The sequence below is a fragment of the Tinamus guttatus genome, unplaced genomic scaffold (genome assembly GCF_059628265.1).
Source record: "Tinamus guttatus ecotype Peru unplaced genomic scaffold, ASM5962826v1 Tinamus_guttatus_pri_ptg000155l, whole genome shotgun sequence".
Classification (NCBI taxonomy): Eukaryota; Metazoa; Chordata; class Aves; order Tinamiformes; family Tinamidae; genus Tinamus; species Tinamus guttatus.
Genome location: NW_028288689.1, coordinates 7,357,129 through 7,384,471, shown reverse-complemented (window position 1 = coordinate 7,384,471; position 27,343 = coordinate 7,357,129). Strand labels below are relative to the sequence as shown.

At 52.6% G+C, this 27,343-nt stretch overlaps 1 protein-coding gene across 2 annotated transcripts in view; it reads left to right on the top strand.

The window, feature by feature from the left end:
- Positions 1 to 19,272, top strand: part of PCDH1 (protocadherin 1) — a 52,780-nt gene extending 33,508 nt beyond the window's left edge. The window contains exons 5-6 of one of the 2 annotated variants that reach the window (XM_088522670.1): positions 14,183 to 14,224; positions 17,114 to 17,346. In XM_088522670.1, the coding sequence (XP_088378796.1) occupies positions 14,183 to 14,208 (26 nt within the window). In that variant the 3' untranslated portion in view covers positions 14,209 to 14,224; positions 17,114 to 17,346. Of the gene's footprint in view, positions 1 to 14,182; positions 14,225 to 17,113 lie in introns of both variants that reach the window. The other variant, XM_088522669.1, reaches the window with a different exon arrangement.
- The last annotated feature ends 8,071 nt before the right edge of the window (positions 19,273 to 27,343 follow it).

The following is a 27,343-nucleotide window of genomic DNA, read 5'->3' as shown; positions in this document are numbered from 1 at the left end:
CCTGCCTCTGTAAATGTTTCTATAGATCCTCCTGATTGTCTGTAGCTCTTCTCATGTAAATGGATCTATGTTAGCTGGAATTTCAACTTAATGCTAGAGGATCTTACGAAGTCTCCCATTGGAGCTTCTTGAGAACTTTATTCTGGATTTTCTTCCTGATAAAAAGAACCCTTGATAGCATGTGCCTGAGTTTGAAGGATTGGTCAGCTCTAGATCTCTGAGACGGAAAATCCATCCTGTAGTCACGAGATAGAGGATAAGGGATTCATTCCTGTCCGTGGTGAAATCAATGGGAGTTTAGCTATTGAGGCAGGTCAAATGTCAGTCTCAGTTCTTTGCTCTTCCCTGATATTTTGTCCTTTGTACTCTCACTATCAATGAATCTCTCTTCTGTCTCCTTCCTACAAGTTCTCATCTATCCTGATTTGAAGTCGCCTCTATTAAGTGGATGTAACGCCAGCTCTTTGTTTCACTTGCAGAGAGGACACTCCATAAATCTAACATTAGTCATGGCATCTGGCGAGAGATACCAAGGAAAGGTTGCTTTGCCTCAGTGGTTATCTAACCGTATCAGCCCTTGCATTTGCTTTTCCTTTTGAAGAGCTGAGATTACCTTGCAGGAACTAGGGCTCATTTCATGTGAGCTGATGCAACCATAGAGTCTGTCAGAGGCCGATGCTGACAAAACAGCTATGCAGGGAGGCTGTATAGCGATCAGGAGCTCCTTCCCTTGGCAGTGTGCTCGGACCTGGGCTCCCTTGCTGACACCCCAGCCCTCTGTCCATCAGGAACACGAGAATGAGCAGAAGTGGGGGAAGCTCTTGCAGCAGAGAGCAGCATTATGTTACACTCACACTCATACATGGTTTGTTGCCTCAGTTTCCAACCTCTTCAGACCTTTCTTAGAATCATAGAATCATAGACATAGAATCATCTCCATTCCCATCTGGAGTATTGTGTCCAGTTCTGGGCCCCACAGTACAAGAGGGATGTGGAGCTGCTGGAGAGAGTCCAGCGCAGGGCTACAAGGATGATCAGGGGCCTGGAACATTTGCCCTATGAGGAGAGGCTGAGGGAGCTGGGCCTGTTCAGCCTGGAGAAGAGAAGGCTGAGGGGGGACCTGAGCAGTGTCTAGAAGTACCTCAAGGGAGGCAGTGAGGAGGATGGTGCTGGCCTCTTTTCAGTGCTGGCCACCGATAGAACTAGAGGAAACGGCCACAAACGGAAGCATCAAAAGTTCCACATGAACTTAAGGAAAAATTTCTTAACAGCGAGGGTGCCAGAGCACTGGAAGAGGCTGCCCAGAGAGGTTGTGGAGTCTCCTTCTCTGGAGATCTTCAGAACCCGCTTGGACGCAGTCCTGTGCCACGTGCTCTAGGTGACCCTGCGTGTGCAGGGGTTGGACTGGATGATCCCTAGAGGTCCCTTCCAACCTTAAGCATTCTATGATTCTATGATCTAGAAAGATCTCAATGACAAGTTGTCTCTGTTCACTGTTGTTGGAGGGGGCAAGAGCCCACGACTCTGGCTGTACCTCACTGATGCAAGAACAGGAGTGCTCGGAGTCTGCTGGATCCTCAGGCCTGTGAAGATGCTCCATCCACTGCTGTGTCACACAACACAGTGGGCCAAAGCCTGTTCTGGGGCTTTGAGGTCAACCAGCACAGCACAGCTCGTGTCCATTCGGCTAAACCTCCTAGTCATGGTGGTCTCGTCCATCCTGCACATTGGGAATCATTTCTCTGGACTCACTCCCTGAACGCACCTGGGCTTTCTTTGGCAGAGGGCATAGGGCATGGGGCAAAACAAGGCTAATGACAAGACGAGACAATCCACGTGACGGGGACAGGGCTCCTGCTGGACTCCCGAGCTGATTAGATTTATGTTCAAGGCTCTTTTCCGAGGGTAAGAGTCCCATTCTCAGGTTGAATGTGTTTTACTTTAAAAATCATTTGTGGTAAAATGCTGTGAGTCAGGGATAAAGCTATTTAGACAGCCCATCTGTGAACAGAAGGTGCCTCTGTTATCTGCGTGCATATAGTTATATGGATAAAAACGATAAAGTATCCTTATGTTGATGACCATAACCCCTCCATATAAGAAGTGTTGGGAGAGGCTGAGAAGAACAGAAAGAGAAAAATGAGATGCTGGAGTAGCATGGGCACAAGCTCACAGAAACAACAGTCCTCAGTTTTATGTCTACGTTCATTTTAGGATCACCCTGCTTGGAAGTGAAGAAGCAGGGAGACAGTGAGAGATAGGAAAGACTTAGGATATGATGCTTGAAGAGATGTGTCAGAACAGTGGGTTGTGTTGTTTTATGGATGCTGATGCTAAAGAAGATGGAGTAGGGAATGTAAAATGACAGGGAGAAAGTATGCATGATATTTGACTGGTGTGTTTTGCTGGTAATTAGTATAATGCCAATTAGACATAAGGATTTTTTTTCTTCTTCAGCTGTGTAAATTATTGCTTGATAATATGCCAACCAAAACCAAGATATTAAACGTTGAGGGGAATAGAGCGCTCTGCTCCTTGAGGATCTCTATATGAAATTACCCAGACTACAGGGATCTTGACAAAACTAAGGCTTATTATATCTAGGAAGAAAATGAATAAAAGCAAAAGAAATTGTGTATTCCACGTCTAGCATCTTGCTGCTTATTAGCCACGCAGGAAGGGGCACCCACAGAGATGCAGATAAATCACTGTGAGAAAGCAAATATCTTGCCTTGCCTGAAAACAATGCTACTGCCCTATCAGTTTCTCTTGCCAGACAGCCCCTGAGCCCCTATGATGCTCAGGCAGGTCTGCACTGCCCTTGGCAGGGTCAGCCCTGCTCCCCACGCACATTTTGTTCTTCATACCCCAATCCCTGTTTTCCTTCTTCACTCACCCACATCATGAGACTAAGGGCTTGGCTTCTTCAGCCTCTTGATCCCTGGCCACGTAAACCTCCTTAATGATGATTAAGGGCATCTTTCCGAGGGTCAGCTGCTGAGCGTAATCCTCTCAAATCACAGATCTTTCTTGCACTTTCTGTCTATCCAGTTCTGCACTGCTCCATACAGGTTCTCGCTGCTTCTCTCACAGCTACACACCTATCTTCCATTGCTGTGGAGGATGAATAAAGAGCAGACCTGCTGTCTTTGTCTTCTCCTTTTTGAAAAATAATTGTAAAAATTATGCTCTTGGACTGATCCTGGAAGTTTTTGTACATTTCTGGTGGACCATGAAATCAAAATCTTCTCCTGATCTTCCGGCTGTTCCCTTGCGCTGTGCTTTGCAGGTCACAAAGCTGGTGAATTCCTGTTGTCAGTCCGCCTCAGGTGCAAGCTGATGATGTATCCCCATTGTCCTGAGAGGATGCCAGGTAGCAAGATTAATCTTAGCATTCCTTAAAGCATGTGTTATTCATTCTGTGCCTTTAGGACGGCCTCTGGCCGGCCTCCCTTGAGTGGTGCAAGTTTTATCGTGTCTAACCTCCAGCACTCACTAAACTGCAACACCCAGGGGCAGATGGAGATTGATACTCAATATGTGAAGAGATTACCCTTGTTTTTCCCACCTCTTGTGGTGGCAGAGTCCTTTTCTGCCATCCTAATAAGAAAAATAGGGCAGAGCAATGGTTATCCTCAGTGTCTGGGCTTTTTTTTTTCCCTGGGTCTTCCCAAGCAAAATACAACAAGGATATTCTTTTTCCCCTTCATAAACCTCTTCATTTTCAGAGACACGCTGAAATTCTTCTATATTTGCACAGAGTTCCACCTTTAGCAGGCTACATCAATGCTGATACCTTCAATTCTTGCACAAAAAGATGAGCTCTCCTCAGCTGTGGCCATCAGCACCATGAAACCTTCCACTGCCTCAGTGGGGAATCACACCAGCAAGATGGCAAGTGATTTAATTCAGAAATGTGGACCTCCTGGGCTGATTTTTGGCATGTATTTTGGCTGCACTGCAGAAGGATTTGACCAGTGCAGATGCTATTCCTGCCATGTGCCAGCCCCAAAATGTCTCTGCATTTAGCTTCCACTGTGGATTTTTGATTTCAGACCCTGTGCGTGTTTGAAGAGTGAATATTGTGCATGTTCATCTGCATTTACTGTGTGACTCTCTACTACAAGAGAAATGGATTGGGTAGTTAAGAGTAGTAAAGCTCTTCTGTGTTGGCTGCTCTTGGTCTTTGAGAGGTAGCTGGGCAATCAGGTGACAGATACCCTCATTTGGGTGCCACATCATTCCTCCAAATTTCTTTGGGTGCCTTTTCAGGGAAGTGTCTTTGTGGACAGGTAAATACACCCTACCTGCTCTTTTTCTCTTTCTACCCCCTCTTTCTTTTTCTCTGCCCGTCAGCATTTGTGAAAATCTCCATCGACTGATCTGAGCCACGTGCAGGTGCTTACTTGCATGACAACATCCTTGGTTTAATGCTCACAAGGCTGTAGTAGCCTCATACAATGGTTTTCATATGTATTTAATTCTCTGTGGCTGGGTGTGGTATTTGTGATCGAGGTATGCACACTACTGTATAAGGCAGTTCTTTCCTCCTCAGAGCAGTCCAAGAGCATCAGCCCTGAATTTGGTGCCTATCACATATCCATTGCACAGTGCAGAAATGTTGCAGATCCAAAGACCTGGACTCTTGCCTCTCTGCCTCCTCATCGAAGGTATTATGATTCAGGCAATTAACACATTTTTTAAAGGCAGAGCAGCCTGTAAACAAGTTAAAATGAGAACAGACTGTTCACTTTACCCTTAAACAACCCAAGAATTGCAAAGATCGGTGGAAGGAAAGCAAAGCAGATAGATATAAAAATCTGTCCTATCATTTCCTCTCTGAGTTTCTTGGAGGGCTTGGCTTGATTCTTTTCCAGGGGCTCTTCCTTCTCCCCTGCATTGCTCCTCTGTGAGTGGTCTTAGCCTGCTTTATTTCCAGTTCCCCTTGTTGAGACAAGCCCTTTTCATAAAGTTGTGATCTCTTTTGTCAATTAAACACCTCTGCAATTTCCAAGGCCTTGAACAGTGCTTTGCTGTGTGGCTACCAGCCCCCCTGCCAGAATAATTTCCCCCGCTTCATTGTCCTGCGAGTGAAAGATTATTAAATTGTTGATGGAGCTGAACAATGGTTTTGTTCAAAGGCAGACACGCGTAGGCCAGTTCTTTTCTCCTTGACACAAGGGCTTTAATACAGGGATACAATGAAGAGCAGCCACTAAGGAGCAAGCACAGGCAGTGCTCATCAAAGCAACCTTATCCTTAAGGGTATCCTTACGTCCCGGTGCCCACCAAGTGTCCACCCATAGTCTGGGCATTTGGCTACCTGCTCACTCCAGGCCACCACAAGCCTCGAGCTGGGATCGGAAAACTGATCTGGCTGAAAACTAATTTATTTTCAGTTCGAATGGCTTAATTCTTGGTCATATAATCACACTGGCATTAGAAGGATACCAGAACTAGAAACTGAAAAAAGTTGGAACGGGACTGAATAGTGTTCACATAACATAGGATCAAATAGTGATGATATCAACACTATTGCTAAAATTATTGCTTATCTTCAGCCCAGAGCGTGCTCAGCACACATGAGCATCTCCCAACCTGGCTGCACCTTCAGAGCAGCTCCTGGAACTCGCAATGGGGATCATTATATAGACTGCACAGCCTCAGGCTGCCTGACATTTTGTATTGTAAAGACTTATTTTCAATTGCTTATCATTTCAGCAGATTTCCAGCGCTAAAGCTTAAATTTTCCATGCTGGGTTTCCCTCAGGTTGATTTCTTTTTCTTTTTGTCTTGTTTTAGCTAAGGTGTTCCAGCTGCTTTTTTCTTGAGAACAAGACATGCTATCATCTCAGCCACGCTAACAAACTGGGTTTAAGAATTTCCTTTTAAGACCCATTAGCTTATCCACACTTTGGAACAGAGGTGTGGAATTTGGCACGGAGGCTGTCAGCATTGTTTGGGGGTTGTTTGCCCCCCAAATGGCTGGTTTTCTCTTTGAATGTGTGCCAGCACGGCTCCCTGTGTAGCTGTGCCCACACAGCCTTGAAGCCTCCAAACAGCAATATTGGTAGGGGCTGCAGAGCACTTATGCATCCTTGCCTTCCTGTGGAGCCCTGATGCGGGAGGTTGTTGTTTGATGGTCACCCTTCCTGGTGCATGTTCCTTCTGCGGTGCTTTGGAGGCTGCCTGGGCTGGCTGCTGTTTCCTTCTCTTGCTCCCAGAGTGAGGTTGTGGAGTCCATCTAGAGCTGTCCGAGAGAGACCTGCATCCTACAGCACCTCTGCGTTGCACCATCAGCCTGGCACTGGGGCTAGCTCTGTCCCTCTCTGCTGTCCCATGCCCCAGGGTGCCAGCACAAAGGGTTCCTTTATCTCCTCCTACCTTTTATTGCTCTTCCTAGGGCATGTTCTCCCTTCTCCTTCATCGCTGTCAAGCTGGCAGAGGCTGCCTCAAGCTCCAATGCCCTCCCTGATTAGCTGATGCCAGGAAGCACAACTGCAGCTTTAATTAAATGATAAGGGCAGATCCCCGGAAGTGGGGAGATAAGTGCAATGGTGTCTGCCACCACACTTGCCCAGGCTCTTTCTAATGAGCTTTGAGGAGCTCTAGCGAGGAAGATTAACTCTTGGAGGAAGGCTGGCGGAGCAGCGAGTTGCAGCAGATGGAGGGCCCGGAGTCCAGCCGGAGGGACAGGGCGCTGGAATCCACCTGGGTGCATGTGTGGGATGTGGCCTCGAGGGGATGACACGTCCTTCCCCTGAGCCCTGTGCTGAGTGGCAGGATGCCTAACCACAGGAGCTGGGTCAGCGAGGATTAGACCGCTACCTTTCACCCGCTCACACGCAAGGTAAGGGATTAGCTCAGGTTCCTTCTGTTAGAAGTATTTGCTGCTTTAGCACATCCTGCTCTGGCAGCCGTAGGGAGGGAATATGCAAGATGCAATTGTGTAGGTATTTGGGTAGCAGGAATGTGCATGCAAGGCATGCATGAGGCATGGGGAAAGCAGGTGGGGTTCCTCTGCTATTTACACAGCCACCATTAGCCCTTGCAGGAGAGGCCCGAGCACTCCAAAGCCAGAAATCCCCTCTGTTCAGACCTGCCTTCGCTACACAGCACAGGAAGGAAGAGCTGCAACTTTTTCAAGACCTCAGTTCACTCCAGAAAGTATTACTGGAGTAGTTAGCCGTCTGGCCAACTGCTGCGTTGGATACTGCAGGAGCCTGCAATGACACAGGGGAGATGGCTTAGTTATTCTGTGGTTTCGTTTGGTGATTGCGTGCCTCAGTCCTGTCTGGTGGTTATTCATCCAGAGAATCACAGAATAGTTGAGGTTGGAAGGGACATACATAACCTGGTTCACTCTCTGGGCGCAAGCAAGGTCAGCTATAGCAGGTTGCTGAATGTCCATTACCCTTGTAGGTGTCCCAAGAAAGTTCTTGGCTGGCCAGAGGCCAGATCTCTTTGGCTTTAGAGGAACCTAGACCTAGGCTTGCTCCCATATTTTATATAACGTGGCTGAGGAGGATGGTCCATAATGCCAGTTACCTGCTTCTGTTTTCAGCTGCTTGACGTTTTGGCAGACTGCAGGGAAACCATTTTCCATGCTGGACCTCTGCCACTTAGCAAATATTTTGAAAAGTTTCAATGAAACCAGCACAAATATTTCACTTTCTTCACCTCTAAAAGGAGGAAAAGTAATTTTTTACTTTGCTCAATAATAAAGGGAATCCCCGTAGCTCATCCCTGCACTTTGGACGTGCCATTTCCTGCAGTCTCTTGCCCCATTCACTGTATGTTCTCTGGCTTCTCCAGCACATGGGGTGGAAGTGTCACTCTTCCATCGGAGGAGTGTGAAACATCTGCAGGTGATTCTGTGCTCTTGCCAGAAGGCTCAAAAGACTCTAGGGAAAAATATTGTCCATGAAAATTCTTGTCAGCATCATAAGGCAGCCTTCCATGAAGAGAATTAAGACTGTGTGGACAAGCCTAATTTTGGCATTTCCTTTGAACCCTGTAATCCTATTCAGATAGACTTTATAGTAAATTATTCTGTGATTTAGTGTAATAACTGTTTTTTATAGTCCAGTGAAGGTCAGAGCTCCACTTTGTCCACTTAGATCATCTGGGCAACACTGAGATTGTCACAGAGGATGGAATTTGTTTGGGTACTGAGAGGATTGCAGTGCAGTTGAGAAGTCCTATGGGTGAACCAGTCTTGACTGAGCTGTTTGAACTGCCTGTGTAGACCTCACAGGAGCACAGCTGGGCTCCAGAGCCTCTTATCTGGGTGCTCTTGTCACCGGCACATGGAGCGCATCATGTCCCATTGCTGCAGGAGCGTTTCTGGGCGATGCCTACGCTCCTCAGCAGGCTGTGACACTGTGTGCTTAACAACAGCAGAGAAAAGGTGGTCCCTCAAGCTTCAGCTACCACGAGTGAGAGAACATGCCCTCTGGGAATGCTGGGCTCAGGTCTTCAGTGCCAAGGCGCACTGAAGGCCGTGACAAAGTAGCTTAGTGTTACTTTACCTGTGCTGGCAAGATTGAGGCTGGTGGGTGCATCTGTCTGCATTAATTACATTCTGATTCTGCTGTGATACCCTTGGCAGGATCTGGGAAGTCATTTGCTTTCAGTGCTGCAGTTAGTATATGCTGTTGCAGTATACTCCAGAGGCTACTGTTTGATCCTTGTGTGCATCCGGGGGCTGACAGGCCATTAACTTCGGAGAAAACTGTTTGTACTGGTGTTTAGATACTGTTGTTTAGCATTAGGGGAGAGCTGTGAAGTGCTATAGGGGTCTGTAGGAGCTGGCCGTGTGTGTTATATCTGTTGACTTTGGTGCCTAGGAGAAATCCATCTGTGGGCTGACATCAGTGCTGGCGCTGAGAATCTTTCTCAGTATTTGTTGTATTAGCTGGTGTTGCTCTTTGCTGCCCTGGAAGCTGTAGGTGTAGAGTTGAACTGCAGTAAGCACCTTTATGGGCATTGGAGGGTCGGGCTCGGATACCAGAAGCCATCTGTCTGTGTGCTGTGGTGATGGTGTTAAGTTTGGAAAGCCATCTGTCTGGGTGTTGTAGTGCTAGAATTGGTCCCCAAAGCCGTCTGCCTGGGTGTTGTAGTGCTAGGAGTGGTCCTGCAAACCGTCTGCCTGGGTGTTTTAGGGACAGTGATAGCTCAGCCTAGGGAAAGTAGGGATGGACTACGGGGAGCTCTCTGGTTGCATATTCGGCTTTCGAGAATTCTCTACTCATTGATCTCCAAAGCAGCACTGTGGAAATGGGCATCAGCCCAGGAGCCTTTCCCAAGGGCTGGAAAGAGAGATGGTGTCGTGCTTCTGGAGCAAAACCGCTCTGATCCAGTCTGTGTAAAACGGGTGGAAACTGGGGACCTGAAAGAGGCTGGCCTGGGGAGCTGGAGCTGCCTGCTCGCGTGCCCGCAGGGTCAGCAGGGCACGCCAGCCCCGTCCGGAGCAAAGCACAGGCCGGGCTCCTTTATACGGGAGGTGTGGAGCAGCCGAGAAGTGAGACAACCCTTGATCTGGAGTCTGGACCTTGTGAGCGAGGTCACGGCTGCGCAGCCGCCCGCAGCGCCGCTCCCCCTCACGCCGGTGCTTCAAAGGGAGGCCGTGCTGGCAGGGAGCTGGGGCCGAGGCCTGGCCGGGCCGAGCCACTGCCCCATGAGGACCGGCCCTTGAGCGTCTCCAGCTCCGGCTGTGTGGGGATTCCCTCAGGCCACGGAGCTGGGCGCGGGGACGGGAAGGTGCTGTGGGGGAAGGGCGCCGAGGGGTGCGGTGATGGGGGCAGTGCCGGGCGTCAAGGGATAGGGTGGTGGTAGGGACTCGTCCCAGCTGTGCCGTGATGGGGAGAAATGAAGAGCAGCGGGGCTACTGGTGTAAGAAAAGAGGATCTTGGGGCACCCTATCCAACTAGCTGCACTGTATGGGAGCAATGGAGAGGGAATAGACCATGGAATAGCGGTGCCTGGAGGAAACAGCACCCCAGGGGGGTGGTATCTGGAGGGAACAGAGCTGTAAAACATGGTACCTGGAGGAAATGGCACCATTAGAGCAGCAGTGCCTGGGGGAAGAAGAGCTGTAGGGAGGCAATACCTGGAGGGAGAAGATGGTACCTGGAGGAAGTGGCACCGTAGGGGAGCAGTACCTGTAGGCAGCGGCGCCGTGGGGGAACGGGGCTTCTCGGGAGCAGCGCTGCGAGGAGCAGTGCCTGGAGAGAGCAGCGCCGCGGGAGAGCGATGCCTTGGGTAGCAGCGCGGTGGGGGAGAGCACCTGTAGGAAACGGCGCCATAGGGGAAGGGTACGCGTAGGGGATAGCGCTGTAGGTGAGCGGCACCTGTAGAGAAGAGCGGCACGGGAGAAAGGAACCTGTAGGGAAGAGCGCTGTGGGGGAATGGCACCCATTGGTAATAGCACTGCGGGGAGTGATGGCGGAGAAGAACGGCTGCGGCGAGCTGCGGTGGGGTATGGGCATGGTGCCTACCGCGAGGAGTTGTGCTCTAGGCGTTGGAAAGCAGGCATTGGAAAGAGCAACGCCAGCGAGGAGCAAGGCTCGTTATGGGAATGTTGGAGGGGTGGGCGAGGAGGCCAGCACTGCTGCGATGAGGTGCCATGGAGGACGGCTGCCATAAGGGACGTCCCAGGAGGGGGGCCTCATGTCTGCAGAGCCCAAGGGGTCTGCGCAGGAGGAACCATGTTCCCAGTGGCTGAACCAGGGAACAAAGGGGCTGAAGCTAGAGACGTTGCATCCTGCCCCAGCCTAAATACATATGTTCTGAAAGATGTCTGGGTCTACCCCAGCCCTCAGTTTGCAGGGGCTTGCTCGACCCTTCTATCTTCTGACCATGCCTAGGTGACTTTCTGGAAGGGGTGAAGTGCTTTCAGGCTTGAATGGGGGAAGGTGGTTGGAATTAGTGTGTTCTCTGTGCTATCAGATAGGGAGGATAAGTCTTTCTGATCTAACGCTTCAGCAATGGCATCCTGCTTTGCCTCCCTGCTGTTCCCCCTCCACTATCGCACTCCACATTTTTCCCTATCCTTGGGCTGTCCCCTCCTTGCATGCTTCTTGCATGGCCTTCTCGGTCTCTTCTGTGCTTCTCTTGCAATGCTGTGCCGTGCCCTGGTGTGTCACGTTCCCACAGTCCCACCACCTTCCCTCGTTCCTTCTCTCCCTGACTTGCTCACCTGAAAGAGCTGCCCCAATGTGCTGCATCATCCCTGCTCATCCACGCTCTGTGTCCCAGTGCTAATGTGTGGATCAAAACACAGAGGGGAACCAAACGAACCTTGGCCATCACAGCGAAGACATGGTGCAAGCGGGCTCTTAGCTGCGCCTGAAGCTTGCAGTGGATGAGCAAACCTCTGCACATCCAAATCAGGAGAGGGAAGTGCGTGCTGAAGGATATTGCCTCCTTTCCTCTCACATCTAAAGGTACTCAAGTGCCTTGTTGAGATCTCTGACTTAGAGCAGTAATACTGCTGGAGAAGCCCTTGCAAGGGGCTGCAGTAGGATGTGTTCCTGCCCTGCACCAGGATATAGAGATTGAAATAATCAGCAGTGGCACCAGTATCTTCCTCCTCCCAAAGGAGACAGCCGTGCACAGCCTCTTCTACAAAGGGAAGAGGTGCCCTGGATCTCAGGAGGAGAGAATAACCTCTCCAGCATTGATGATAGAGCTGTAACTCGAGCTTCCCTCCTCCAGGCAGAACAGGCATCCAGGATGCATCTCTGAATGTATCTCTGTGTGAAACCCCAACTGTGCCCCTTTTTCATCTGAAAAGTTCAAAGGGTTGTGACTTTTACTACCTCAGACTCATTCCTATGCAATGTGCTGAGGCCGAGCAGCCCTGAGGCAGCTCACAAGAGGATGCCAGAGAAGTGCAAAGAAATAGAAAAGGAGGATCCGGAGGCCTGTGAGATGTGGGGACTGTGAATGCCTGGAGAGCTCTGCATCCTTCCTGGCTGTGAACTGCAGCATTCTGGCATAGAAACCTTGATGACAGGAGTGCAAAGAGTGGGCAAAGCTCAGGAAAACAGAACCTGCATTGGCAGGCAATTACTTTGCATGACCAGAACACGATGGAAGAAAGAGATGCTAGAGAGATCACTGCTATCCTCTTAATCACTTGGGGATATCATGCTTCAATGTCTGCAACATCTCTCTGAAGAAAGACAGGCTTAAAGACTGGTGCACTGACCTCATCCCCTCTATCAGGAGTGAAAGACAGGACAGTCATGTAGTGAGAGTCTTGAAATCCGGATGCTTCATCGTGCCCAGAGAGCAGGGCTCTCCGTGTGCCCATTGCTCAGGAACGTGTGGAGTCCAGCCTCTTTCAGAAATGATCTCATTGCTTTGCCCCTCTGATCTGTGTCCAGCATCTGTTCCTGATGCCCAAGGAAATGTTCCTTAGACTCCAGGCATCGTTTCTGCTCCACTGTAAATTAAATTTCAGAGTCACAAAAACAGGTTGAAGAAGGATGTGGAATCCTGAGTACATGTTACAAGGACTAAATAAGTACCTAAATTCCTAGGCAAACCTTGGCCTCTATCTCCTTGCCCTTTCTAAGGGGCATCACAGAGGCACGTGTGATGAAGAATCAGCATTTTGTGGGCAAGATTTCCATCAATGTTTACCCCAAAGGAACAATTTAGGGCTGTCTCTGCTGACACATCCAGCTCTCTGACCTACTGGCATGTGCTGAGAATTAGGCCGAAGGGTTGTGCTTGTTCTAAACCCCAGCTATTCAGGAGTTAGGCCCTGTCCCATTCCTGGGGTCTTAAAGCTGAGCCGCTTGTGCTCACAGCACATAATACGCTCCTTTAGCTAGAGAGATTCAATGCCAGCATCTCACTGCACGGGCAGGGACAACACTGGAAAAAGACTTTTGTGCCAGAAACACAAAGGAAAAACTGGAATAAAAGACCCTGAACACTGAGTTCCTGCTTGATCCTGTGATTTCTAAACTGCTACTGAGGCAAGAAAATCACTATAACTTTGCTCACTACTGTGATAGCTTTTATTTTAGCCCTGCCTCCATGCGCTCAGCAAAGCACCTTCCATCAGAGCAAGAAACTGTGGAATTAGCCACTCCCCAGCCTGCAAGTGCCAAAGCCCTCCTGGAAGTGAAAATGATGATGAATCCTCCCATTTGCCCTGAAGAAAAGGAGATAAACAGGAGATAGAGATACTACTTCTCCAACAGAAGAAGCGAAAGAAAAAAACAAGGCCTCAATCTGACCAAGCCAGCATCTTAGAGATCATCTGGGGATCTGTGGGATCATCCAGGACATGGATTTCAGACCCTGCTTTGACTTGCACAGAACAGAGATGAAAACCAAGCTCTTCTGCATCTCATTTTGCGTCTTGCTTTCTACCTGAATCCAAGGGAAAAATATGAGGCAACTTTGCTTGTGGTCAGGAAACAAAGCAGTTGTTCTGTGAGCAGCCCTGAGAACAATCCCAAAGACGTCCCCTACCAAGCTAAGATCTCACACTGGCACATGTGGGCACCTTGGCATCCGCAATGCTTGAGCTCTTGCTTCTGCACCTTAGATGTGGGCATGGCTGTCCCAAGAGCATAAGTTCGTTTGTGTCTGTGGTGCTGGGTTGCTCACACAGGCCGAGCAGCCCACGGTCGTTGGAGCTGCCTCTGTGTGTGCAGGCCCGTTGCTGTGTGATGCCCGCGCCTCTGCATACGGGCACTTGGAGCCACACGAGGCAGCTCAGCTTCAAGTTCCAGTACATCAGAGACTTCCTCATAGTTAAAGAGTAGAAGTCAGGAAACAGAAGGCAAAAAAAGCAGGGAAGACATAGACGCCAGGGGCTGATGTGGCAGTGTTGGGAAATGGTGAAGGCCAGAGAACTAGGGAGATTGATGGATGGGAACCTCAGATGCTACGTGAGTCCTGTGAGAGCTGGTGGATTCCAGAGAGTCAAGATAATCTAAAATAGGCTATTGACTGACAGGCAGTGGTGGCCAAGCAGCCTCCAGGTGGCCAGAGCAGGGCCAGGAGACACTTGGGGGCCAGAAGAATCTTGTGGGTCTCAGTGCAATGTAAAGGGTGGGCTGGCAGAGGTCGAAGGGGCCAGGATTGTAGGGCGGGTGTGGACACTGCGGGTTGTGCAATGATGTGACCCTGTCATCCTTTTTCTGCTCCTCATTAGAGTCCCCTGAGCGGAGCAGGCTGTGAAGGGGTCTGCACTGAGGTATGTCCTTATGGCTTCCACCAGGATACCACAGCTTACATGTGCGCCAGGGGATGGGACACGGGAGGAGGCTCCCAGCACGGCGAGCAGAGTGGGTGCCGTAGCCTCTGCAGTAACCAAGGCAAAAAACTGGCGTGCCTCACCCCCCAGAAGAGCTGAGAATTTGGAATACAGTCACTGGGGGTTGCTTTGCCACAAGATTTGTTCTAGCACACTGCTTCGTTGCTAACTTCTCCCCTTTCTTCATGCCCATCCTTTCAGCTCTCCCTTCTGATCTATGTCAACCATGCCTAGCACTGTTTGAAGCTGTATCCTGCAGAGATCTTTCTCACATCCTCAGGAGGTTGCCTGTTTTGAAATCCATGCCACAGTCACCTGGGGGGTCCTGTGCCCTAAAGCTACAAACTGGGGCAGGAGGGACCTACTGACAAGGGCAGGACCCCCTGAACAGTGTGAATGGCTCCACTTGGCTTCTCCTCAGGAATGAAGGGCTGACACCTCATCCGTTGGCTTTGGAAGGATGAGCCTGTGCTTGCTAGTGTGTATCTGGTGGGAAGGGGCAGGCGTGGGGTCGTGCTCTGAGCTGACAGGCCTGTTGGCACCATGTGATGACAAAGTGGCTGGTCTTAGTGGAGTAATTCAAGCAGTTTGTGAGTAATCGTGCAGGTTAGCATGTGAGATGTCCCAACTCTGCAGTTGTGAAAGGCTTGAGTATGTTGCAGGTCCTGTGCTAGCCCCATAGGTCTCCACCTTTCAGATGCTTGGAGCACTTGAGCACTAAATCTGTTGGTTTCTGGGTCTCTTTGGAGAGTCTTCAGTGTAGGATACTGAGATCCTCCATGGAGAGATGTAGGGACTATCCTGATGCTACACGGAGTGCCCCTGTATGCTGAGAAGAGAACTTCAGAGTCTTTTGGGTGGAAACGAGGTGAATTTAAACATGCAGCCAGCTGAGGGATACCTCACTCTGCTGGATGCCGTGCATTCCTTGGGAGGAGGCACCACAGAGCCGAAACCAGGACAGCCTCGCTGGCACAGAAAGGACTCCCTCATTGGCAGGAATCCTGGAGCCTGACTCAATGTAGTTTCTGTGCTTTGCTTTGGTTCCTACAATAAGTGTGCAAGTAGTCCTGGCCCTGCAGTAGCTTTTAATCAGAAGGGAGGTTTTCAGTTGAGAGTCTCAGGGTGGACCAAAAGCATGAGAAACACTCCCCTCATCCCAGCAGGCTCGATCTGCCTTCCTGTCCATGGCAGTGGGCAGTGACATGTCCCAGGTGGTGACAGGGGGCTGTGCTTGGCTCAAGAAATGGCTAGATGGAAGCAATAGGTGTGTGCGACATGGCCAAGGAAGCTCCTTCCTTAGTCACAAGAGAGCAGGTGGCACATGGGGCAGTCTGGGCAAGGGGTTCTCTTGGGTCTGCGATGCCTGTTGGAAGGAAACTCACTTGTGCTTGGCTAGTTTTGGCCCCTGGAGATTTAGGACAGATACTGGCTGTGTAAAGAACATGTGGCTGGGCCTCAGAAAGGCCTCGTAATACCCAGGTTGAGAGAGGCCAGTGCTTGTATGCAGCAGGGCTGTGACCAGAATGGGAAGTAAGTGGTAGCCAGAGCTTCCTGGCTATGTCAGAAGCAGGAGTTGCTGATGCACAGGGATATCTTGCTCTCTCAGGCGTAGGTGTTTGGTGCATAGAGAAACTTGGGCATTTCTGAGGCAGGAATTCATAGGTTTCATCTATGCCCAACTACACTGAGGGTAGAAACGATTTTACCACTGTGTTTGGGTATGTCAAACTCTGCATGGGAGATCAGCTGATGTCCAAGGACTCCTGGCTGGGCTTAGGGAGGGACAGCTCCTGTTAATGCCTGCTTGTGCCACAGGCTTGCATGTGGCCTGGGGTGCCCGGTGGTGAGCAGGGCAGGAGTGTCCAAGGATGGCCAGGAAGGCATGAGCTAGGACACTTCTGATGTTAGAGAGGGCTGGTTGTTTTCTGGACTTATGCTTGTTTTTTTCTGGAATGCAGAAATATAAATGCTTGGGGAATTCTGGCAGCATATAGGCACAGAGTGTCTTGACACTCAGGACATCTGATTGTACCTCAGGGCAGTGAAGGGTCTGGCTGTCTGCGGAAGGGAATGGCTGTTTCCTAAGGACTCTCCCTAAGGACTTCTGCACTGCAAAGCGTTCACTGCTAATCCAGGTGTGCCTGGGCCAAGGTGATTCTCAGAGCCTGGGAAGGCCTGGTGGTGCCCATGGTTGCGGGATGACCAGTCCTGTGGCAGCCTATTTCCTGCTGTGCAAGTCCAGGCTGTGACATTCCCCGCTGGGTAGACCTCCTCACTGCAGGAGATGGATTCAATGAGAGATGCCCTGCCATGCGGTGCCTCCTCAGTTCTTCACCCAACGCAGGGAAGGTGCTTATCCAGAGGGAGCTGGAGCTGTGACCTTGAGAGGAAGCAGCAGGTCTCAGGACTCTGTGTTCCCTTCCCAGCTCTTCTCCATTCCCTGGGTGGTCATTGTTTTGGCTGGGTCCCCTTCCTTCCACTGGCAGAGGGTGCTGGTACAAGAGAGCTCATCCCAGCTCTGCTCCTCGTTCTCCGTGTGACTGTTTCTCAGTGGGCAATAGATAGGAGCTCCCAGGAGAACAGAGATCCTGCTCTGGTCTGGGAGACTAATGTGCTCCATCACCTCGTGGGCAGGTCCCTGGGCACCACAGAGGGCTCATTGTGCACCTTCCCGGGGAGGCCCTGGAGAAAGCACGCTCTCCGGGAACATCACGGGTCCCACCTCGCGGAGCGAGGACAGCAGGGTGCCCCCGGCTTGCTCCAGCTCCCCTCCCGCGCCGTGGGGCCGGCGCGTGTGTAACGACGCTCTCACTTGCTTCTCTGCAGATCTCCGGCCTCTGCCTGATGTAGCCATGACTGGGACCTGTACCCGGGAATGCACAGAGTTCGGCCACTCCGACACCTGCTGGATGCCTGGCCAATCCTCCCCCAATCGCAGGCCCAAGAACGCCCTCAAACTCTCCACTTTTGTGCCTTACCAAGATAGAGGGAGTCAAGAGCAAGTCGGGAATGGCAGCCCCAGACTCTCAGAAGAGCGCAGCACCAAAATGGCCAACCTCCGCCTGCTCCCCACGTACAGTGCCTTCTCCAATAGTAGCCATGAGCCCTGCAAGGACTCTCCCATGGAGGAAATTCCTCTCACCCAGACCTCGGACTTCCAGCCAGCCACTACCCCCTCGTCCCAAACCACCAAGAGGGAGATATACCTGTGAGGCTGGGCCTGAGAGGCAGGGAGCAGACGTGCTTCTGAGGCCAGTGTCCAGAGGAACATTTTAAACTTTAATGCTTTATTGCTCCTGCAGCTGGTTCTCCAGGGTGTGGGCGAGATGCCCCAGGGGCTCTGAGGACAGCAGGGCAGGGCAAGGCAGGGATGAAAGGAGCGCCTTTTTAACCCAATGTTGTCTTGGCTGGGGTGGGCGGGTGGGAAGGATCAACACATCCAAAACCTAAGGAATTTCCACGCACTTGAGGGTGCATGTCTCTGAACTGCTGCGTCGGGGAGGGCCGGGCAGGCTCCTAGTGCAGAGGGCATGGCTGGGGAGAAGGGCTTGCTTACCAAAGGGCCACGCAAAAAAAGCTGGTGGAGGTCCTGGGGCATAGGACGTGGTGTGTCCCCGCACACAGGGAGTGAGCTGCCTGTCTCTTTACTGTAGACTCCTGTAAATATGAATCTTAGGAATGACATTCAAGTCCTGCCTGATTGAAACTTTTCTTGTCCTTGCAACAAAAGACATTTAAACAAAAACCCACAAACCACAGGGAGCAAGTTCCAGCTTTGAATGGTTTGCTGCGTGGAAGAGCCCATGGGAGCACAGCTTCCGGCCTGCACTCATGTTCTATATTGTAAATAGAAATGTGACCAGTCCCTGAAACAGCAGCTGGGGAGCTGGAGAGGAGAGGCAGTGTCCTAGTGGGACTGTAGGGACTTGACTTTTTTTTCAACCTGGATCTCTTTCTGAACGTTGTCACTGTGCCCACAAGCTGCAGGGTCCCTAGGGACTGCCCAGTGCCATAGGCGGGTTCAGCATTGGGGGATTCCCTTTTGGCTCTGCGCCCAACGGGTGGAGGAGGGATGGGGAAGCCCCCCTTCAAGGGACCAGCTCGGTCCATAGAAGCCCTCAGTCCAACTGCTGGCAAGGAGGTCGTCATTGGCTGTGGCGTCTCAGCCCACCGCCTTGTGCCTCCTCCGGGGCAGGGGATGCCCGTGAGGCCGGCTGTGCCCTGCCTTCGACCTTCGTCCTGTCCGCCTGTAAGCCACCATTGCCTTTGTGAGGAGGAGCTTTGTCTCAGGGTCACATCGGGGGCCGCTAAGCCCCTGTCTGCTGGAGTCCCGCTGCCCTTAGGCCACAGGCCCACTCTCAAGGGCTCCAGCTTTCTCTTCCATTGTCCAAGGTTGACCAGTCTTGCCAGGCTGGTGCCCTGTTGCCCTTCCTATGGCGCTGCCCTGCTGGGTGCCAACACTCTCGGCCCCCTTGCAGGGTACCAAACCAGGGTGGCGCAGCCCATGCGGAGGGGATGGTGCTCCCACGCGTCTCCAGAGAAACCCACCTTGTCCCTCGAGGTGGGAGTCCAAGGAGAAAGCATGGAGATGCCTGGGTGCTTCCCGAGCCCCTCTTCTCCCTTGGCTGCCTGAGAGCTGAGCTGGACACCGGGGCTCTGTCCTGTTTGCGGGGGGCTCTGTGTGCCATCGAGCACCAGCAGCCTGTGCCCTGCTGCCAGCAGGAGGGCTGGGGACTCATGCCTCATTCTCTCTTCAGTCACCCTTCCCAGGCCTCCTCTTGCCAGGATGCTGGGAGCAGCTGTGCTGCACCATTGTTCTTCCCATACAAGCTCTTCGGTTGTCTTCATCTCTGGGATCTTCCTTAGGGAGTAAGGCCAGCGGTAGCTGCAGGACAGTGTCTGCTCATCTTCAGTCCACATCAGAGCTTTCCACGCAGGGGACTGGCCAGGGCCCCAGGGGCACCCCGCTGTGCCAGGGCATTGCAGTGTGCCCTTTTCACCGTGGGGCTCACCAATGGCTTCGGGCATGAGCGGCACTGGGCACTTACAGCAGGGACAGGGCACCCTGCCAGTTTCTGAGGGTGCCCTGCCGCAGCTGCCGTGCCAGGCTGTGGAGCACCGGGGCACCTCCCTGCCCAGCATCTTCCCCTCCTCCAGCATGCCCCTCACTGAACAGCTCCTCTCCCTTCGCTTTGGCCGTGATGGTAAGATGTGGCCTGGTGGAGACCTGTGGACTAGGTAGAAGCTGAGCCAGGCCTCGAGACGACAAGGGACAGGGAAGGGCAGCAGAAGGCACAGCTCCCCGCTGCTTGCCCTCGCCTGCTGCCCCACGCCTGCGTCCCGCTCCCTGCCTTCCCCGGGCGATGCGGTGCAAGGCTGGCACTCGCGGCCCCGGCACGTCGAGAGGCCACGCAGAGGAGGCAGGACCCTCCTCCCGGCCTCCTGTCGCTGCTCCCTCTGGATGGGGCACAGCCCCGGCAACCCCTTGGGCAGGCGTGTTGCCCCCGGCGGGGTGTCCGTCCAGGAGTTCCTGCTCTACCCTTCCCCACGGAGGCCTCGCTGTGAGGCCCACGTTTCCCTGGCCTGGCCGCCTGAGCAGGTCATGTTCCTGAACATGTTTTTATTGTAGCTCTGTAGTTTCAGGGCCTAACTGGGCAGAATGTGCAATTTGGCCACGCAGGCCAGGATCTTTGACTCCACTGCCAACTCGGCTGCTCATGCCTCCCCTTGGCTCAGGCAGAGGCAGTGTCCAATGTCCCTCTTGGGGACCCCCCTCGGAAGAGCTACGTAGCCCACATCTGAGGGGTGCTTGTCCAAGACGAGTTTTCCTAGGCTCTTGCCTGCAGGTGGGCAACCAACCTTCTGCCCATGGTTACCAAAGGGACCCTGACGGCCCCTTGGGTAGGGGCTACCCGAGGAAGCCCCGCGTTTGATGTCCTGGAGTGTCTGGCTGTGCTTCCCCATGCACATGTGTCACTATGGGGGTGAGCGCAGGGGGGACAAGTCCCCAAGGGAGCCCAGAGGGGTTGGGAGGGATGGGACATGAAGGAGTGTGCAGAGAGCCAGTGGGTATGAGGGTATTGAGGGAGGAGTCCCTGGGGGAATGGGGATGGGTCTTTGCAGGGGAGCACAGTAGGGAACATGGGTTTGGGGGGACAGAGAGGGAAGGGGTGTCTAGAGGGAACATGGCAGGCAGTGGAGGGAGAACAGAGGGGACAGTGGGACTCAGTCCTGGAGGGGTGGGTTCTGTGGAGGGTTCGGTGGGGACAGGTCCCTGGGGAGGAGAAGGTGCTGGGCACGGGTCTTGGAAGAGGGGGCACTGGGAATTTGTCCTGGGGTGAAACCGGAGATGTCACTGGGGATCAGTTCTGGAGGAGGGCAAAGAGGTGCTGTCAGCAAGAAGCTCATTTGCACAATTATAAGCCAGAAGGATAAAGCCTCTGTGCACGTGGGGGGAAGGAAGCGCCCCACGGGCTCCAGTCGAGACAAGCACAGCGAAGAGGAGGGGTGGGGGGTCCCAAGCCCCTGTGAAGGGATTCACTGCACCTAACACTGCACTAGGACAAGCCAGGGGTAAAACCAAAGGTGGGAGCCAGAGAGCAGGCGGGCTGCGTGGGAAGGATCTAAGCAACCCCTTTGTAGCTCTTCAGTGTTGGTTCTATTTATACAAGATTTCATTTCCTTGCTTGTGATGCCTTGTTTTTTGTACAGTTTTATGTACATGCAGGTGTAGCTTTTCTAAAGGAGAAATCCTATGGCAGAGTAAAGTACCCAACTATTTTTCAGATGGTGACCTATGTCTAAGGCAATGCCTCTTGCTAAGGTTGTATTGCTCTCAATGTGTGATGCATTTCCCTGTGCGGGGAAGGCTTTGGGCCTTGGGCTTGGTTTTCCCCGGGCGCTGTGAGCACAATTGATTCCCTTGTAATTCTTTCTGTTCAGAGCAGTGAGCATGACACCGTCGTGATCCCCTTTCTGTTCTCTCCTGTTCTGTTTGTTTGCTGAGCTGTCAGATGACCCAACTCCGTTGTAATTAGCCCTTCCTAAAGCTTTACAATAAAAGTGTGAAAACCCGAGTGCCTCTTTCTGCCTGATTCTTCCCCATGTCACGGCCATGGAGATGTCTTGTGTCACTGGAGAGGAAAGCAGCTGCAACTGGGTAAGGATGACCCTGCACCTCATGTGCTCCAGAGCCTCCAGTTGCTGTGGGGAGATCCTCGCTCCTGCTGCCCATCTCCCGATGAGAGGAGCTCTGCCTTGGCCTCTTGTGTTCCCTCTGCTGTTTTAACGGGTGCTTCTGCACTGATGCAAGTGAGATGCCTCCAAAGGGTTGCTGACACAGATCTGACTATTTGAAACCAAAACATTGCAGGAAAAAGGTGTCTTCTGCACCAAGCCATCTCCGTCTGCATCCAGGTAAGCTGAGAGCTGGAGAGGAGTCCCACCTGCCACTTTTGGGCTTCCTTGCACCTCCACCACTGCCCCTTGGAGACCTGATGCCAACCCCACCCTTCCACCCTTTTTTTTATGAAATGGGCTTTTTTTTTCTAGGTTGGTGAGACCATCTCAAAACAGTGGTGCCATGTCAAACCTGGAAATGCTGGTGGCTACTCCCTACCGTGGCTGCGAGGTGCTTTCGCAGCATTGCACCTCCCTTGTCCTTCTAAAGGTGGAGTGTAGGGACTAGAATGGCCATGGTCTTAGCACCAGGCAAAGAAAAGAAACACCCCCAGCTTGGAAGCCACTTCCTAGGAAGGGTTTCCAAGTTAAAATGCAGATAGTTTGTCCCTGTGGTAGAGTTTTGTAGAAATATCCTTTCTACCAACCTTTTCTCTCTGGTCTTTCCTCAGGGCCATGCACAGGGGAAATGTCTCCCACGCTCCTCCTGATGCCTGAAGGGTCATGACCAAGGGTGGCAGTGCCCAAGCCACAGCCCCTCCTTGTTCTTCTCCTTGCGTTCCCCAGCTCTCTGTGCTCTCCCCAGCACAGCAAGTCTCCCCATCCCCTCCCGCCCCAGCACAGCTCCGGAGCTTTGCTTTGCACTAGCTCTGGAAACTGTTTGGTTTCCATGGCAGCCAATATTGATCGCTGGGGATGGAAGGGGCCTCGCAGATGCCGCTGGTGAAGGAGGACGCCATGGGGAGCAGGATACGTGTTCTTGAGCAGCAGACTCCGGTGCGCAAGAGGAGCGTGGGCCGCTCCTGGCTGCAACCCCGCCGCATCCTGCCGCAAAGCTGCTGTAACCCCCTGGGACCCACCGGGCTGGGCCCGAGGCAGGTTCTGTGACTGAGGGGATGCCACAGCAGAGCCTCTTGGGGAAAGGTGAAGCCCGGTGGGGAGCCTGCCTGCCCCGTATCTCTGAGCGGAGACAAACGTGCCTGCGGCAGCCCCTGCCTTCCTACAGGCCGCAGCTCTGTTCATGCAGCAGCACAGCACGGGCCAGCAGTCCTGCTCCTCCTCCCCAGCCCTCTATCCGTGGGGATGCAGCGGGCTCAGAGGCAGGCACAGTCTGGGTGACCCTGTCTCGATTTGCTGCAGGGGCTTGCAGGATCCCTGCCGTGTCCAAGGCTGCCTGACCTCGGACTGTGTGAGCCTTCAGGATGGGTTTCATTTCCCAAGGGAGCCACAGAATATGGGCTCCAGCCTAGGGTGCCCTCAAAGAGATAGTCATGAGGCGCCCAGATGGAGTCAAGTAACATGGCCACAGAGTCCTTGCTGGGGTTTCTCCAGCCAATTTTTGGCGATTTGCACAGCCTGGGTCTCCACAAATATCTTTCTCATCTTAGGGTGAAGAGGGAGGTGGGAACTTGCTCCTCTTTGCCTGTTCATAGGCAACCTCCACCAGCCTAACCTCCCCCTACATCTTGCTCCATAATTCACTTGGGAGCCTCCAGGGCTCCAGTACCAGTCTTACCACCCTGTAAAGAAGAGCAATGGGATGGGCTGGCCTGTCAGGTGGGGACAGCATGAAGGTACCTTCTGTGCAAAGAGGGGAGGCAGGCTGAGCAGAGAGGCTGCCTATCGCATAAGCTTTGGACTGACCTGACTTCTTCAAGTATGTCTGGTTTAATAGACTCCTCCGCTTACAAGCAAGAACTTGAAATGTTTTGGTAAGATGCCAGGCCAGGGATGTGCATTTTGATGGAAATCCTAATTCAGATGTCTCCTGAAGGCCTGACCTTGCAGCTCCAGCTATGCAGTTAACCTGCCCTGATCTGGCAGATTAATTTTCAGCATTTGCATAGCAAAATGGACAGGATTTGAGATCTCTTTCTGGCTTTCACTAGGAATGACCTCATGCAGCAACTGCAGCTTTCAAACTGGGGCTACCTCTCCTGTGGCTTTGCCCCAGAATGGATTTGCTCAAGGTACAAACTGTAGCACAGGAGGTTCCATAAGAATATGAAGAAAATCTTCTTTACTGTGAGGGTGAAGGAGAAATTGTGGAGTCTCCTTCTCTGGAGATAACTCAAAACCTGCCTGGAGGCAATGCTGTGCAACGTGCTCTACGTGACCCTCTTGAACAGGAGAGTTGGGCTAGATAATCCTCTTCCAACCTCTATCCTTCTGTGATTCTGGGCCCAGTAAGAGCTACTGTGTAGCAAAAACCAAGGTTGTCAACAACCACAGAATGTCTGGGCTTATTTGGTTGCCACAGTTCCTCACTCTAAAGTGGTGGGCTTTTCTGCAAGCCAGAAGCAGGGAACCAGGTAGCTGGAGGTCTTAGAACTGCCTGATCCATTTTCACTATATGTTTAAAACAGGAAAAAATCCTGAGATTGTTCCTGGAGCCAGTCAGAGCTGCAGACAGGGCCAAGGAAACCCACAGTGCAGCAGACCTTGCTGCAGTGGCATGGCAATGTGCTCCCTCCCTGTGGCTTTCATGCTTGGGCACCCGGGCTGAGCTGGGGGGCAGCTGGGCCTTTGCTATCTCGCTGCAGTGTGAAGGCAGCTGCAGATGGGCTGCTGGCCCCGGACCCAGGAGCTACACTGCCCCCGTGCCAAGCCTGGTGCCCAAGGTGGAGATGTGAAAAAAGAGCTGAAAGCAATTTAAGAGCTGTCCGCTTTTGGAGATGGATCTGCTTTATGTCCCGATGCCCACAGATCGCTGTATGCAGGGTCCTGTGGGGTCCTGGCGACCTTCCTCAGGAGGCTTTAGCATGCAGGGAGCTTGTGCCTGCCTCCTGCATCCCCTTCGTGTGCTTCTGCTAATAGGATGAGCAGGGCGCTGCCTCTGCTCGGCAGCGGCTGTGGGGCCTGGCCCTGCATATGTTGCTGTGGCCTCTGGGGGAGATTGGATATTGTGCTACAGGAGAAACCCCTGTAATCGCCCATGGGATGATTGGGATTTGCAAGCAGCTCGGGGGAGGCAGGGGGCTCAGGCCCAGGCAGTTTGCTGCTGTGGCTCGGGTTGTCTGGCGATGTGATGTAGGGGATTAGGAGATTTAGAGCAAGCCCTGCCCCCTCTCCAGGGGCTCTCCCGCTGAAGCCCCAGCAGAACATGCAGCTCAGTTTGTTCCCAGAGGCAGATTGATAGAGAGAAGGCTGGGGTGCTGCTAACAGCAGCTAATCTAGGAGCAGAGCTTTTCCCCTGCCACAAGCAGGGAATTGGCATCGTCCAAGGCAGGGACAGTCTCCTCCACGGCCAGATGCTCAGCCCCTACAGCTCTGCTTCAGCCCCGTTTTCACCCCACATGACTCTTCTCATCCCCATCCTGAGCTGGGCTCAGCGCCGATGCCCTCGGCCGTCCTGCAAACACACTCGGGATGAGCCTTGGTGCCCCGGGTCTGCAGGGTCCTGAGCTGCCGCCTGGGAGGGCCTGGCATTGGGTTTAATCACCCGGGAAGGTCCAGGTGGCTGCATCAGGCAGTGCTTCCCCCTCTGCTTGTGGCCATGGTGGAGCTGAGCTGGCCCACCCGGAGGCTCTCGCTCCAAGGGAGCTCTTTGCGGGGACTTAGTGCAAACAGAGCTAATGGGATTAGGGCAAGTGGGAGCCACGTTCTGATACAGCAGAAAGGGGAGAGCTGACGGCTCTCCCTCCCCGAATGTGCCTCTCGCCCCCGACCTGTCTGTCAGCCCTCACTAGGGTGCCAATCACTAGGTTATCCTTAGCACAGATGCTGCTCATAAAGGGCATCTTGTTAAAAGTTGCTGTCCTAGGCTTCTCCAAATTAAGGGATGCGGTGCATTAGGTATCTTAACTCTCTGAGCCTATCTTTCCACCCTGATCTCATTACGGACAGCCAGCTTCTGTTGCAGAACTCATTTGAGTCCCACTCTCACTTTTGAAACAGCCTCAAATTGCTAAATCCACAGATTTACCTCTGGAGGAAGAATGTTTTCTTAGGGCTTTGAAAAGAAGGTTTGCCACGTCAGCATGGAGGCCAAATCCTTTCTCCGATCTCCCTTCCCAGCAGCATTCCCCAGGTAGTTGTTGTCACAGCTCCAGAGCCGCAGGGAAGAGGGATGTTTCAGAGCCTTTGGATACTGCCCCTGGTTTTCTGGGCAGCGTGGGAAGGCTCTGAAGGCCCATCAGCATGTACCGTTGCTGATTAGTTAGCTTTGCAATAACACCGAGGCTTCCACCGTAAACCACGGCGCTGTTATGCTGAGCGCCATGCAGACGCAGAGCAGAGACGTTTACTCCTCTAGCCTGGCCACATCAGTGTGATTTATAACATGCCAGCAGCATGGAGCATGAAGGCTACAGCCCAAGCAACCACAGCCGTGGGCAGGAGCCTTGCAGCCGCTGCCCCAGCAGGGAAGCACAGCTGCACGTGTGGACAGAAACTGGGCGGCAGAGTTGTAATTCCATAGCTGAGACAAGCCCTTGGGGACAGCACAAGGATGGCTGTGAGCGAGAGGAGGCCTGAAATTAGGCAAAGTGGATGGCGGCTGTCACACAAGGCCCCTGTGGGTGAGGGGGTGTCCTGGCAGCATGGAGTCAGAGCCATCCGCCCTCTCCTGGCTCCCTGCAGCTTGGAAAGGATGGAAGGATTTGCTGCAGAAACAACTCTGGGGCCTCTCAACACGCAGAAGTCCCTGCAGCAGCGTGCTGCACCAGTAAGAGCGTGGAGGCGAGATGGAGCAGTAACTCCACATCCATCTGAGATGGATGAGCATCTTTGCAGCAAGTACAGGACCAACACGGGAAATTCTCCAATGTTCTGGTGCTGGATGTCCCAGACTTGTCCTCCTAAATAACCCCAGAGCCGAGGAAAGGGCTGAGCAGATTCCAGACCCAGAAAGGTACTGGGGAGTGGGTGACTCAAATGGCTTTCCCAGAGGCTGCACAAAGCTGGGACAGCCTCTAGCTTTGGCCAAGCAGATGAAGGTTGTGTGGTCTTTGGCCCACACCTCTACGGTCAGGTCAAGGAGATCAGACCTTCACTGCCCTGTGAGTATGTGGATCTGCCCTGGGGTACAGCACGCTCTGTCTGCTCCCACTCCAGCATTGATCTAACCCCAAGGTGGTGGCACAGCTCAGAGGCACTGCCCTCACCCAGGCAATGCAAACCCAACCCTCTCTGAAAGCAGAGGAAAGCCCTGAAACACAGGGCTTCATACCCAAGCACGGTGGAAGTTTGTAAACAGAGGCTGATCCTCTTTAGGAAATGGATAAGATAGGTCATGTCACCTTGCCCACATGCTGAACACCCTTCCCTGATGCATCACGTGTGTTCCACCTTGTGCAGCCTCTTCCACCTGCCCCTGCCCAAATGCTGCCTTGCTGCAGCAAAAACTGTGACTGACAGGGAAAGCCCTGAAATGAGATGCCCCTGGGCTGGAACTCAGCTACAGCTGCATCGGCTTGGGCAGGGCACCAGGGAAGGCTGCTGGGACACAGCGTGGTTGGCTCCTTTGTAGGGGTGGGTGAAGAGAGGAATTCAAGAGGCAGGCTGGAGACGAAGAGCAATGAGAAAGGGAAAGTGTCAAGAGATGTGGAGCCTTCTTCCTCTACGGATTTCTCCTCTCCATCTCTTTCCCCTTGGATTGAAGTCTCTCCCCTGTACTCTCCATCCTGTCCTACTTACTGCTCAGCTTCTACTTTGCCA